This window comes from Leptonychotes weddellii, chromosome 5, assembly GCF_054177405.1.
Source record: "Leptonychotes weddellii isolate Sample4059 chromosome 5, ASM5417740v2, whole genome shotgun sequence".
NCBI lineage: Eukaryota > Metazoa > Chordata > Mammalia > Carnivora > Phocidae > Leptonychotes > Leptonychotes weddellii.
Window position 1 is genome coordinate 19,166,200 of NC_138373.1, and position 12,450 is coordinate 19,178,649.

At 51.2% G+C, this 12,450-nt stretch overlaps 1 protein-coding gene across 1 annotated transcript; it reads right to left on the minus strand.

Moving 5' to 3' along the window:
- Positions 1 to 53: 53 nt before the first annotated feature.
- PLK1 (polo like kinase 1) lies at positions 54 to 11,954 on the minus strand. Its single transcript, XM_006730812.3, has 10 exons — positions 11,141 to 11,954; positions 10,313 to 10,481; positions 9,470 to 9,614; positions 8,510 to 8,603; positions 6,891 to 7,110; positions 2,607 to 2,762; positions 1,432 to 1,509; positions 1,079 to 1,233; positions 795 to 977; positions 54 to 563 (listed from the first exon to the last, which is right to left on the minus strand). The coding sequence occupies exons 1-10, from the start codon at positions 11,546 to 11,548 to the stop codon at positions 357 to 359; spliced, it is 1,815 nt and encodes a 604-aa protein (XP_006730875.1). The 5' UTR covers positions 11,549 to 11,954; the 3' UTR covers positions 54 to 356.
- Between the last annotated feature and the right edge of the window lie 496 nt (positions 11,955 to 12,450).

The window sequence follows — 12,450 nt, forward strand, 5'->3', positions numbered from 1 at the left end:
AAAGACGCACCCAGAGCCCAGAAGCCAGGCACCCTCAGGGACTACAGAAGAAATAGAAGATTCACATGTGTTTAATGTATATAAAGGCAAGGAAAGGGCAGTCCCGGATTCAAGAGCGGTATTCTGTACAATGCATATGGTGGGGCTGAGGGGGAAGGGCAAGAGACCGTAGAACCCACACCCGAACATGTACAAAAATAACTTAACACGGCGACCCCCACCAGCAAGGATGTGGAGCTCTCCCCAGCCCCCAGGGCCGGGGACACATTCTAGAAAACGGCACGAGGGTTGCTAACCAGTGCGGGCCAAGGTGCTGTGGGGGTGAGAAGGGGTGCCAGTCCGGAGGGGAGGAAGGCCTACGAGGAGGCCTTGAGACGGTTGGCAGCCGAGCGGGAGCTCAGCAGCTTGTCCACCATGGTGCGGGCGTAGCGGAGCCGGCTGGCCAGCTCCTTGGAGCAACCGTACTCCTCCAGCAGGCTCAGGCGGTACGTGCGGAAGTCCCGCCTCTCGTCGATGTAGGTCACGGCTGCCATCAGCGGGCACAGGATGAGTTTGGTATGGTCCTAGGAGGGAAGCGGGGGGAAGACGGACAGAGTTACCATTGGTCTGAAGGTCCCAGCTGCTAGTGCATGCCGGGGAGCAGAGGGGAGACACTGCAGCTGACGAGGGGTTCCCGTCCCACCTTGCCTCACGCTCTTCCTACTGCCTGATGCCAAGCACAGGTCCCACGCCTCCCACTCCCCACCCCACTCCAGGGGCCTGCAGATGGGTACAGGTACCCCACCCCGGTTCACCTGGAAGAAGTTGATCTGCACACAGCCATTGCTGAGATGCAGGATGATGGCACTGCGGGTGCGAAACCAGGTGCGCAGGTAGGGTAGCCGGGCGAGCTCATCGCCTTCCCGGGGTGTGATGTTGGCACCCGCCTTCAGCAAGTGTTCACTCATGTAGTTCCGGAAATACTTCAGGAGAGTGATCTGGATGGAAAGGGAGGGAGGGAGGCCAGAGTTGGAGCCGGGCCCCCGGCACATGCCTCCCTCCTGGCAACACCAGGCTGCGGCCACCAGCCGGCGCTCACCTTCTTCATGAGGGAGTTGGGATGGGAGCTCACGGTGAGGTAGGACTCTGTGCCATCGCGCTCTATGTACTGCAGGCTGTCGCCGTCATTGTAGAGGATCAGGCGTGTTGAGTCATTGAAGAGCACCCCCACGCTGTTGTCGCATAGCTGGTACCCTGGTAGGTGGAGGAAGACCTCAGGAAGGGGGAGAAGGGAGCAGGGGGGCACTGGGAGCTGGAAGTAAGAGGCCTGGGAGGGAGACAGGAGATTGTTGGCAGCAGAGGACCAAGGAGCCAAAAAAAGTAAGAGCCTGGAATGGCTCAAAGGGTCACTGGGCCGTACCTGAGCCACCACCCATTCTGGAAGCAACCTACCGAGGCCATACTTGTCCGAATAGTCCACCCACTTGCTGACCCAGAAGATGGGGATGCAGGCGGGATCCTCAGCCTCCTCTGCGACAGAAACAGACAGATGGTTGGTCAGCACCAGAGTCTTCCCCTCCGGTCCACTCAGGTGGCCCACGCCAGGGAGGACTGCTGGGCACCCCACCCAGGCTCCGTCAAGAGGCCTGGGGCCCCAGGGAAGAGCCAAGCAGGGCCTGTGCCACCACCAAGCCCTGGCAAGCAGCAGGACAGACAAATTCCAGTTCATTCAGTCCATCCACTGATCAAAGGCCCACCTCGTGCCAGGCACTGTCACAGGTGCAGTGAGCGATGGCATAAAACCCAGCCTTCATGGAACTTACATCCTCGTTATAGGGACAGAGGCTGATCAACATAAATATGGACAAGATGTTATTTCTCTCATGGTGAGAGTCAGTGGCCGATGGATTATCTAATTTTTTGGTTCTGAGTGATTAAGAAATTGTCAGAATATATACAATTCCAAATACATCAAAATGTTATGTTCAGGGGCGCCTGCTCTGTCCGTTAAGTGTCTGACTACGGCTCAGGTCATGATCTCAGGTTCATGGTATCAAGCCCCGTGTAGGGCTCAGCTGGGAGCCTGCTTCTCCCTCTCCCCTCGCTTGTGCTCTCTCTCAAATAAATAAAATCTTAAAAAAAAATGTTGTGTTCAGTGCATGTGATAATCCCTTATTTAAATACAGGGGGGTGAGAAGTGCTAGGAGTGGGGGGCCAGGGAAATGCTCATGGGGCAGACATCTGAAGGAGGAGAGTGTGAGCCCTGCACATATCTGGAGGAAGTACATTCCAGAAGAAGGGAACAGTATGAGCAAGAGCCCTGAGGCTCTTGAAGACTAAGCAGGAACCCACCGAACAGCAGAAAGAGCATGTGCAGATGTATAAGGTGGCTCACGGAGGTGCTGGGTGATGGGGCACTGGGGGAGGCAGAACACATGAGTCAGAAAAAGACAGGCGGGGCCTTGAATGCCAGGCTAACCCATTTGGATTTTAATCTATAGAAAACCGGGAACTAACGGTATTCTGGAGACTGGGCCTGGACGAGCCCCGGACACACTGCAGCGGAGACTTCCCCGCCCTCTCCAGGTGCGCAGGCAACCCCATCCCCAGGCCCCTACCATGCCCACCTTGCCTCACCAGCCCCCGCTCTGAGGGCTTGGATGCATTGACGCTGTGTAGCTGCTGCAGCATGTCGCCCAGGTGGCAGTCAACCGCCTCACTGGTCTCCCGGACCACTGGCTCCTCTTTTTCCCGGGGCCGCTCGGGCATGGGGTTCTCTGTGCCTAGGAAGAAGATGACGCACGGTCACTAGCTGGGCACAAAGGCAGCAGGCTGGGAGGGGCACGGGACCCTCTGCCACAGCTGCTACTCTCCCCAGAGAAAAATTATTTTAGCTGCCATTGCTTTGGGTAAACTGAGTCAGTGATGGGTATAGAGCGGCAGCTGCCACACTCATGTGACAGCAGCATGATACTCATACCTCCAGGGCCAAGCCAAGCCCTTAAGGAAGGCTTCATGGCCACATACACCAAAGAGCTTCAGATGCTCTGGCCTCTGCCCCAATCCTGGGCCTCCTGCAGGACACCACCAGTCACTCCGGGAGACAGTGTGAAGGCACCACCAGCTCGGAGCTGCCTGGCCAAGAATTAAAATCCAGGAAAATGGGAGGGCTCGGTAAATTGTACACAGCTCATCAACAAAATGGATTAAGCAGGCATTTGATGAAAACATGAGATTTCTTTTTTCTACCCCCAAGTTTTATATAGATGGCCGAAGTGTCTGAAAAGATACACTTTGAGATTTTTCTCATTGGTTATATTTGGGTTAGAAAAGCCTGGATGATTTTTATTATCTTTATGCTCTAATGTTTCTTTCCCCACCAACATGTGCTAGTTCTCCTTGTAGAATATGAAATTTGTCTTCTAATATTTTTAAGATCAGAGTTTTCAATTTAAAAAACTATCCTGTGGTAAGAACTGAAATGTGAAATAATAAGATATTTGCTCCATGTAGGGCATTTGCTTTAAAAACTCTAACAAAGGAGAGCGCCTGGGTGGCTCAGTTGGTTAAGTGTCTGCCTTTGGCTCAGGTCATAATCTCAGGGTCCTAGGATGGAGCCCCACATCAGGCTCCCAGGGAGCCTCCTTCTTCCTCTACCTGTACTCTCTCTGTCAAATAAGCAAATAAAATCTTTAAAAAAAGAAAAAACAAAAAACCTCTAGCAAAGGGGCACCTAGGTGGTTCAGTCATTAAGCATCTGCCTTCAACTCAGGTCGTGATCCCGGGGTCCTGGGATCAAGCCCCATGTTGGGGTCCCTGCTCAATGAAGAATGCTTCTCCCTCTCCCTCTGCCCCTCCCCCGTTCTCTCGCTCAAATAAATATATATATAAAATCTTTAAAAAAAACAAAACTCTAGCAAGGGGGCGCCTGGGTGGCTCAGCTGGCTGGGCAACCAACTCTTGATTTTGGCTCAGGTCAGGACTCGGGGTAGTGAGATCAAGCCTCATGTGGGGCTCCCCACTCAGAGGGGCATCTTGCTTGGGATTCTCTCTCTCTCTGCCCAACCCCCTCGCTTGCAGGCTCTCTCTCTCTTAAATAAATACGTAATCTTAACAAAAAAAAAAGAAGAAGCCACCAAAAAACCAACTCTAGCTGGGGACCTAGGTGGCTCAATCGGTTAAGCATCTGACTCTTGATTTCGGCTCAGGTCATGATCTCAGGGTCATGATATCGAGCCCCCTGGGACACCTGGGTGGCTCAGCGGGTGAAGCATCTGCCTTCGGCTCAGGTCATGATGCCAGGGTCCTGGGATCGAGTCCTGTGTCGGGGTCTCTGCTCAGGGGGGAGCCTGCTTCTCTCTCTACCACTCCCCCTCGCTTGTGTTTTCTCTCTTTCACTCTCTCTCAAATAAATACATAAAATACTAAAAAAAGAAAAAAAAAGAGATCGAGCCCCATGTCAGGCTCTGCATTGGGTGTGGAGTCTGCTTAGGATTCTCTCTCTCCCTCTGCCTACCCTCTCCCCCACTCTCCACGTGTGCTCTCTCTAAAAAAATTAAATAAATAAAAATAAAAACTCTAGCAAAAAAAGGGGAGAAGGTAGAAATGGATAAAACCAGGTACAGGCAGGCAAATGTTGCTAACTACTGAAAATGGATGATGAATACATGGGGATTCCTCATACAGTTAGTTCTCTCTACTTTTGGGGAAGTTTGAAAATTTCCAGCATATGGGGCGCCTGGGTGGCTCAGTTGTTAAGTGTCTGCCTTCGGCTCAGGTCGTGATCCCAGGGTCCTGGGGTCGAGCCCCGCATCAGGCTCCCTGCTCAGCGGGAAGCCTGCTTCTCCCTCACCCACTCCCTCTCCTTGTGTTCTTGCCATGTCTCTCTCTGTCAAATAAATAAAATAAAATCTTTTAAAAAAAGAAAATTTCCAGCATAAGAAGTTTAAAAAAAAAAAAGCTTTATGTTCAAAAATTCAAAAAGAAAAATAATCTTGGGGCGCCTGGGTGGCTCAGTCATTAAGCATCTGCCTTCGGCTCAGGTCATGATCTCAGGGTCCTGGGACCGAGTCCCGTATAGGGCTCCCTGCTCAGCGGGAAGCCTGCTTCTCCCTCTCCCACTCCCCCTTGCCTGTGTTCCCTTGCTCGCTGTGTTTCTCTCTGTCAAATAAATAAATGAAATCTTTAAAAAATAATAATAATCTTTAAAATAGCAATATTTTATACATTACAGGCCAAAGAATAAAACCATGAGTACATGTTGATGTAAGTAACCAAATAAATACATGAGAGAGAAGCGACAGCTCTTTCTTACAGAAGAATTCCAATGAATTACTTTAAGAGTGGGGAAGACAGAGGAATCTCCATTAGAATAACATATTAGCAACTGCCTTAGGGAGATCCACCAAGGATGCAAGAGTCTGAGGAGAAACAGGATTGTCTTAAAGTCACTCCAGCAAGGTATTTATTAATTACAAAGGGAAAAATTGTAATTCTGCAGCAGGCATCACCCTAGCCAACTGATCAAGATTAATATTACCAATTAAAAGAAACGGCAAAAAAAAAAAAACAAACCCAAAAAAGGAATCCTTAACAGTATTAATTACAAAAAAAAGGGGCGCCTGGGTAGCTCAGCTGTTAAGCATCTGCCTTCGGCTCAGGTCATGATCCCAGGGTCCTGGGATCAAGCCCTATCGGGCTCCCTGCTCCGAGGGAAGGCTGCTTCTCCCTCTCCCACTCTCCCTGGCTTGTGTTCCGGCTCTCGCTAACTCTCTGTCAAATAAATAAATAAAATCTTTAAAAAAAAGCAAACAAAAAACAAAAAAACACCCAAAACCAAACCCCTCCCAAAAACCAACAAAACAAAACCTCCCAAAACCAAAAAAACCCCCAAAACCAAAAAAAAAACAGTATTAGATTACAACAGAAACAAATGAATTTATATATTAAATTGGTGCTATATCCACACAGAGGAAAAAAAGTATTTCTAACGACCTTTTTAAAAACACTAAATATCCTTAGTGAAACATTCTAAGGACAAATGGAATTTGAATAAGCTAAAACATCATTAAAAAAAAATAATAAGAGGAACTAGTTTATAGATGTTGAAAAATGTATGTATATAATAGTGTAAGGAAACAAGATTGTCAGTTGAAATACAAGAATAAAATCAAAGAAGTAAAAATCATATAAAACTGTATTTGAACTGGACACCTGTAAATTACAAAAAGTAGTAACTCCAGAGTAGACAAAACAATATTGTACCAGTGTTAAATTTCCTGAACTTGCTCACTGTGTCATGTGCTGTGGTTATGTGAAAGAATCTTTGTCTTTAGGAAAAATACACTGAAGTATTAAGTGGTCAAGGGCAGGATGTATACAACTTACTTTTAAGTGGTTCAGGAAAAAAAGTGGGTGTATATATACACACACGCACATAAACACACATATATAACTTTATATACACTAAAAAGAGAAAGATGACGTGTAGATAAATACTAACTGGTGGAGAAAAGGGAGCTTTTGTTATTCTTCCACCTTTTCATAATCTGACTGTTAAATGTGGGGGGGGGGGCCCACTGCATTATGCCCTACATATATATTTGAAATTTTTCATATTTTTTTTCAATGAACCATCAAAGTGTGATGTTAGGAATTTTTTAAGTGCTAAGCGTTTTTTGGGCGTGGCATTCAGTCCACTCTCCTTTTTCTGGGCAGGACAGGTATGATCCAGCCAGGGTTAAAGTGTGTCTTTCCCACTAGGGCCCACCCGGGGGAAGGGCAGTTTGCTTTGGGGGGTGGTGGGGGCTGTGGATTCAAGGACGGGCAGGTCCTACTGCACGCCTGGGCTCTGGGGGCCACCCACCCACACATCTGAAGCCTAGGCTCTCTCTGGGGGTCTACTGTTTTACCTTTATTGAGGACTGTGAGAGGCTTCCGGCTGCTGGGGTCCAGACTGCTGGGAGCGATGGAAAATCGGGGTGCAATGGTGAGACAGGTGATGGGGAGCCGGGCGGGGATGTAGCCAGAGGTAAAGAACTCGTCATTGAGCAGCTCATGAATAGTGGGACGGGCAGTAGGATCTGTCTGAAGCATCTTCTGGATGAGGGAGGCGGCCACAGGGTTGATGTGCTGGAGCAGAGAGGGAGGGCCATGAGTGGGACATGACGGGGGACCCGAGGGCAGTGCTGTCATAAAGACACCACAGCCCCTGGCCCACATAAGCCATGTTCAGTGGCCACAAATCTGCCAGGTTCCCCATATTGGCTTTACTGAGTTGGCAAATGTCAACCTAAGCTGTGAGAATGATCACTTCTCCTTCCTTTTGAGACTCAAGATTCACTGGGTTTCCCCTGAATTTGTTCTCAAGTAACTTAAGTTGCTCACCACTAGGTAGCACTTGAGAACACAGGCTGGGGGGGTCATAAAGACCTGGTTAAGTCCCAGTACTGTCCCTAATAGCAGCTGTGGCAAGGGACCCGACTTGCTCAGTACTTCGTTTCGTCCTCTGGAAAGCAAGACACAGCACCAAGCCTGGAGTCCTACTAGGATTCGATGGGGGACAACCTAGCCCAGGTCAAAGGCATAGTCACAGGCTAGCATTAGCCGCGCACTTACTACGTGCCAGCAGCGTTGCAAGCACGTCATGTGTATTAACTCACCGACCCTTCACAAAAACATCTAAGGGGTGGAGTCTCTATTAGCATCTCTCTTTTGCAGAGGAAGAAATGGAGCCCAGAGAGGTTAAGTGCCCTTCCTAAAAACACATACCTAATGAGTGGTGAAGCCAGCATCCACACCAAAGCACTGGGGTGGTCTCGCGCTCCCACTCTGAACCCTCCAGGGTCTGCCCGTCTGACAGTTAAATGACCCTTTGTGACAGATTTTGTCTGTCTGTCCTTATGGAGACAGGGCCCTTGACTTCACAGGAGTCAAAGATACCAAACCGGAAAGCAGCCACATGTCGGGCTTCTGCAGAAACAGCCTGTTCCTTTCCAATGCACTGACGCCAGTGGTTGTGAAAATGCGCACCACTTTGGATTCACGGTGGTTCAGGATTCTGTGAGTGCTTACTGTATACAAGGCACCCCGTGAGCTGCTCCCTTTTATAAATGGGAAACTAGAGTTCAAGAGATTCAGGCCGCTTGCCCACTGTGATCTGGCTGCTACGTGGCAGAGCCCAGTTAAATCAAGAAGGTCCATTTCCAGAGGTTAAGCAGCACTTCTGTGTCTGCCTCCCTACTCCCTCCCCATTTTTTTTTCTCTTTCCACATCTTTTGGGTTATCTACCCAACCTCTGGGGATCTACAAACTCTTCCCCCTTAGAAAAAATGCCTCTGTGCATACATGTCAAGCTCTGTTTGTAATATCAGACACAGATCCATCGAAGCTCTGTGGGTACCCTAGGGGTAGGGTTGACCTATCTCTGTCCCCAGGATATGGCTGGGCTCAGTAAACAGCTTTTGGGGAAAAATAACCCCAAAAAACAAAATAAATTTAAACTTAAAAAAAAAAAAAGTGTTTTAGTCACCTTGGGAATACTGTAGTCGTTCTTCTTGATCCGGAGGTAGGTCTCTTTGAGGCAAGAGGTCTCAAAAGGTGGTTTGCCCACTAACAATGTATACCTGTAAGCACAAGGGGGCTGATTTGGCTCGAGGCTCCCAGCCAAAACCTACCTGCCAGAGAAATCATCTCAGGGCTGGCATCTGGAAACTCTGACTTTGGGGCCCCCAAGGATAGTCCTCAAGTCCACAGGAGCCAGGACATGGGTGGGGCTGAGCCCTCAGGAGAAGATAGGCGACAGCACCAGGACTCTTAAGACTAGCAGTGACTTTCTAGCTGAAGCCTATAGGAATCCAGGGCCCCAAAGGCTGCTGGCTAGTACAAAACAGGTCCCAGTGCATCGGCTACCTGCCCCTATCGAGGCAGCTCCACTTTGACAGTTCTGCACTCAAGGCATGAAGTTTTCATTTGAAAAAGCTCTACTGCAAAGAAGTACGGAAGCCACTGCTACAACTCACTTCTCCTCCTACCGGTACCCTGGCAAACAACAATAAAAAAGAACACCCAAAAACGCCCAACTCTCTCTCTGCCCACCACCCACCCACCTCGGGAGGCCTTGATCCAGACTTTATTGTGCCTGGAAATCACCCAGGGATCTTAAAATCCAGATTCTGAGCCAGTGAGATTCTGCATTTCTAACAAGTTCCTGGGTGATGCTGCAGCCCTTTGCACCACACTTTGAGTAGCCAGGGCCTAGAGCAGGTTTGTGGAGGCCTCCCAGCCCCCTTCCCCAGTGCCATAGCCCAGGCTGCTGCAGGAATCCCATAGGATACACCAGTGACAAGAAAAGATATGGAAATCAGGCTTTGGTTTTGGGCAATCTGTTCTCTGGAGCAGCCTCTTCATAGCCAGAAAGGTCCAAAGGATAAAGTCAGCCAGGTGAGACATCCAAAAGGGCAGGTACATCCTGAGACAACTCCCAACTTACATGATACACCCAATGGACCACACATCCACCTCGAAACTGTGCCCTTTCTTGCTCAGCACCTCAGGAGCTATGTAATTAGGAGTCCCACACAGGGTCTTCTTGCGTTCCCCATCATATTCCACTTTGGTTGCCAGTCCAAAATCCCCTGGGACAGAGGGAGGAAGAGGGGGTACTCAGTTGCTAGCCTCTGTCATCTGCCAATGGAGAAAGCTGGTACAGGTGTGACTGTCAAGAACCAGGGTCATTTCCTCCCTTGGGTCCCTACTCCTTGTAGGCAGCAAGGCTTGCCCAAGATGCCTCCCACCATGTTGGCCCAGGGGAGGGACCTCCCAGGGCCCCTCCTTGCCCCTTCCCTTAGAAAGGAGGGCCCTCAGGGATCAACAAGTAAAGGTCAGGACCCCTATTTGGCAAGTTTGTGAGTTAATAACAGGGAGAAGTGGAGACTATGGAAAATCCAAGGGAGCCTAAGGGGAACAGCTGCTTTTCAGCCCTGCAAAGAGTTGCCTGAGGGGATACTGTCTCAGAACTGCGGAAACTTCCAACTGTTTAAAAGGAGTTCCAAATCCTAATTTTTATGTCAAGCATCCCAATTTATATCTGTGAAAACTAATTCAAATTCTTTTTTTAAAAAAAGTACTGTGTGGAAGCACTAAAAAATGCATCTGCAGCATACAGGCTTGGGGCTCTTGGTTTTAAATTTCTGTACGAAAGAGAGGATTCTAGAGGCCATCAATAGCCCAGACTTCTACCATCCTTTTCCTCCCTCCCTTGTTTCCTTCCTATTTCCTCCTCCTCATTCCCGCTTCTGGGGGTGTCAAGCACCCCTGCAGGCCCAGCACTCACCTATTTTCACCTCCAGATCCTCATTCAGGAAAAGGTTGCCCAGCTTGAGGTCCCGGTGAATAACCCGGTTTCGGTGCAGGTACTGGCAGCCAAGGACAATTTGCCGAAGGTAGTAGCGGGCTTCCGGCTCGGTCAGTGCTTTCCTCCGCTTGTGCAGCTCCAGGAGAGACTGAGTGGGGGAAGGAGAGGAGGAATGGGGAGCCGGTACCGAGGCACAGGGGGAAGGGCTTGTCATTAAAGGCAGCCCAGGGCGCCCCACCCCATTCCTTCTCCAGGACAGCTGCGAGCCTGGCCACTACCGTTCATGGCACCCCTTCTCCCACTAGCTGCCTCCCAAGCCTCCTACCTGGGATGCCTCTTTCAGCCCCACTCCGGGCAGCTCCGAGTCCACAGCATCCCGCCCCCGGCCTTCGCGCAGCAGGAGATCCCTTTCCAGCCGCCTCTCCTTCCGGAAGCTGCGAAGTCTGGCTCCAACCACCCTCTCCCCGACCCAACCCTACTCCGGAAGCTCCCGAACCGCAGCACCCCTTCCCCAGGACTCCTCCCTTAGCAACTCCGGAAGCCCTTGCGTCCAGTACCAGGATTCTCCTCCTACCCGCGCGCCTCCCCCTCTCCGCTCAACACCTAGCGTCCAGGAGCCGCCTTCCCTAGCAGCAACAGGACTCGGGCTCCACTTAACCGGAACTCCCTCCCCCTAGCAGCTCCAAGTGCCAAGCACCCTCTCCCCTCTCCTCGAGACCTTTACAACCCCTAGTTCGAGGTTCCCAGCACCTCCTCTCTAGCAGCTCCGAGCCCCCCCAACCCCGGTCCCCAGGCAGCGACACTCACCCTCCGGCGGCAGAGCTCCAACACCACGAATACGAAGTCGCTGTCCTCGAAAAAGCCGTGGAAGCCTACGATGTGCTGGTGGGCGAGGCTGCGGTGAATGGATATCTCCATGGACATCTTCTCCTTCTGGTGCGGCTTGAGCAGCAGCGATTTAGGCACGATCTTGCCAGCGAACACCTCCTTAGTGTCAGCGTCCGAGATCTCGAAGCACTTAGCAAAGCCGCCCTTCCCCAGAAAGCGTCCCCGCAGGTAGCGTCGCCGGCTGCGCGGGTCCACTAGGACCTCCGGGATCTCTTTCGCCGGCGGAGCGGCTGCCGGGGCCCCGGGAGCTGCAACTCCGGGGCCCCCGGCTTTCCCTGGGTCGGCTGGTGCCCGCGCCAGCTTCCCTACAGTTGCCGCCGCACTCATGTTCCCGGAGTTGCTCCGCGGACCTAGCAGGGTCTGAGCAGAGGTTTGGCACCGCTTCGCTCCTCCTCGAATTCAAACGCGGCGCCGGGAACGTTACAAGAGCCTGCGCGCCACTGATTGGCCGCGGGGATTTAAAATCCAAACCCGCCCGCCGCGCGGCACGATGGGAGCGCTCGGCACCGCCGCCTCCTTTAAACCCGTACCCTGTCCTGGGCCGGGGGAGACTTGATTGACAGGGACTCGCGCACAGCAGACACGTGGGATGCCTGGGAAACCGTACCCGGCGTGGGGATGCCGAGACCCGGCCCAAGGAGAGGGGGGAGTTCAGGGTTTCCCCCTTTCTCCGCGGCCGGGGAAGTTCCTGCAGTTCCCATGCACCTCCTCCAGGAAGCTTTTCCTAATACCTTCCTCCATCCCCACCCCCACCCCGCCTTCTAGACTATAAACTCTTGAGAATAGAGACCTGGCAGGGCAGCTTTAGGCAGCCGCCTCCGATGTCCTCAGCTCTCTTCCGAGACACCCCAGTAAGCTAAAACCCAAGTAAAAACACGGAGCTTGCCAGGCAGATGCACTTTCATGGCAAGGCCCCTACTTTCAGAATAACAGCTGCTCCTAAGCCCCTCCGGAATATACAGCAAACTCCATTCAAAGCACATATGGTTTAGGGACCACCAGCATTACCATCACCTGGGAACTTGTTAGAAAGAAAATTTCAGGCCTTACCCCAGACCTCCTGATTCAGGAATCTGCCTTTCAATGTGACTGCCAGGTGATTCCCACACATACTGCTGTTTGAGGCTCACAGTACCAGGCCCCCCCCCCCCCACTATTCAAGAAAGTTGTCTGTCCGGCTTGCTCACTGCTGTATTTCCCAGGGTCTAAAAGAGTGGACCCCCAAGTCA

Bases quoted from the DNA above. Each gene is read 5' to 3' on its own strand.
- PLK1 (XM_006730812.3), bottom strand. From the start codon at position 11,548: ATGAGTGCGGCGGCAACTGTAGGGAAGCTGGCGCGGGCACCAGCCGAC. The intron at 1,234-1,431 runs GTAGGTTGCTTC...TCCACCTACCAG, and splicing joins TTCGGACAAGTATGGCCTCG to GGTACCAGCTATGCGACAAC. The intron at 978-1,078 runs GTGAGCGCCGGC...CTTTCCATCCAG, and splicing joins CCAACTCCCTCATGAAGAAG to ATCACTCTCCTGAAGTATTT.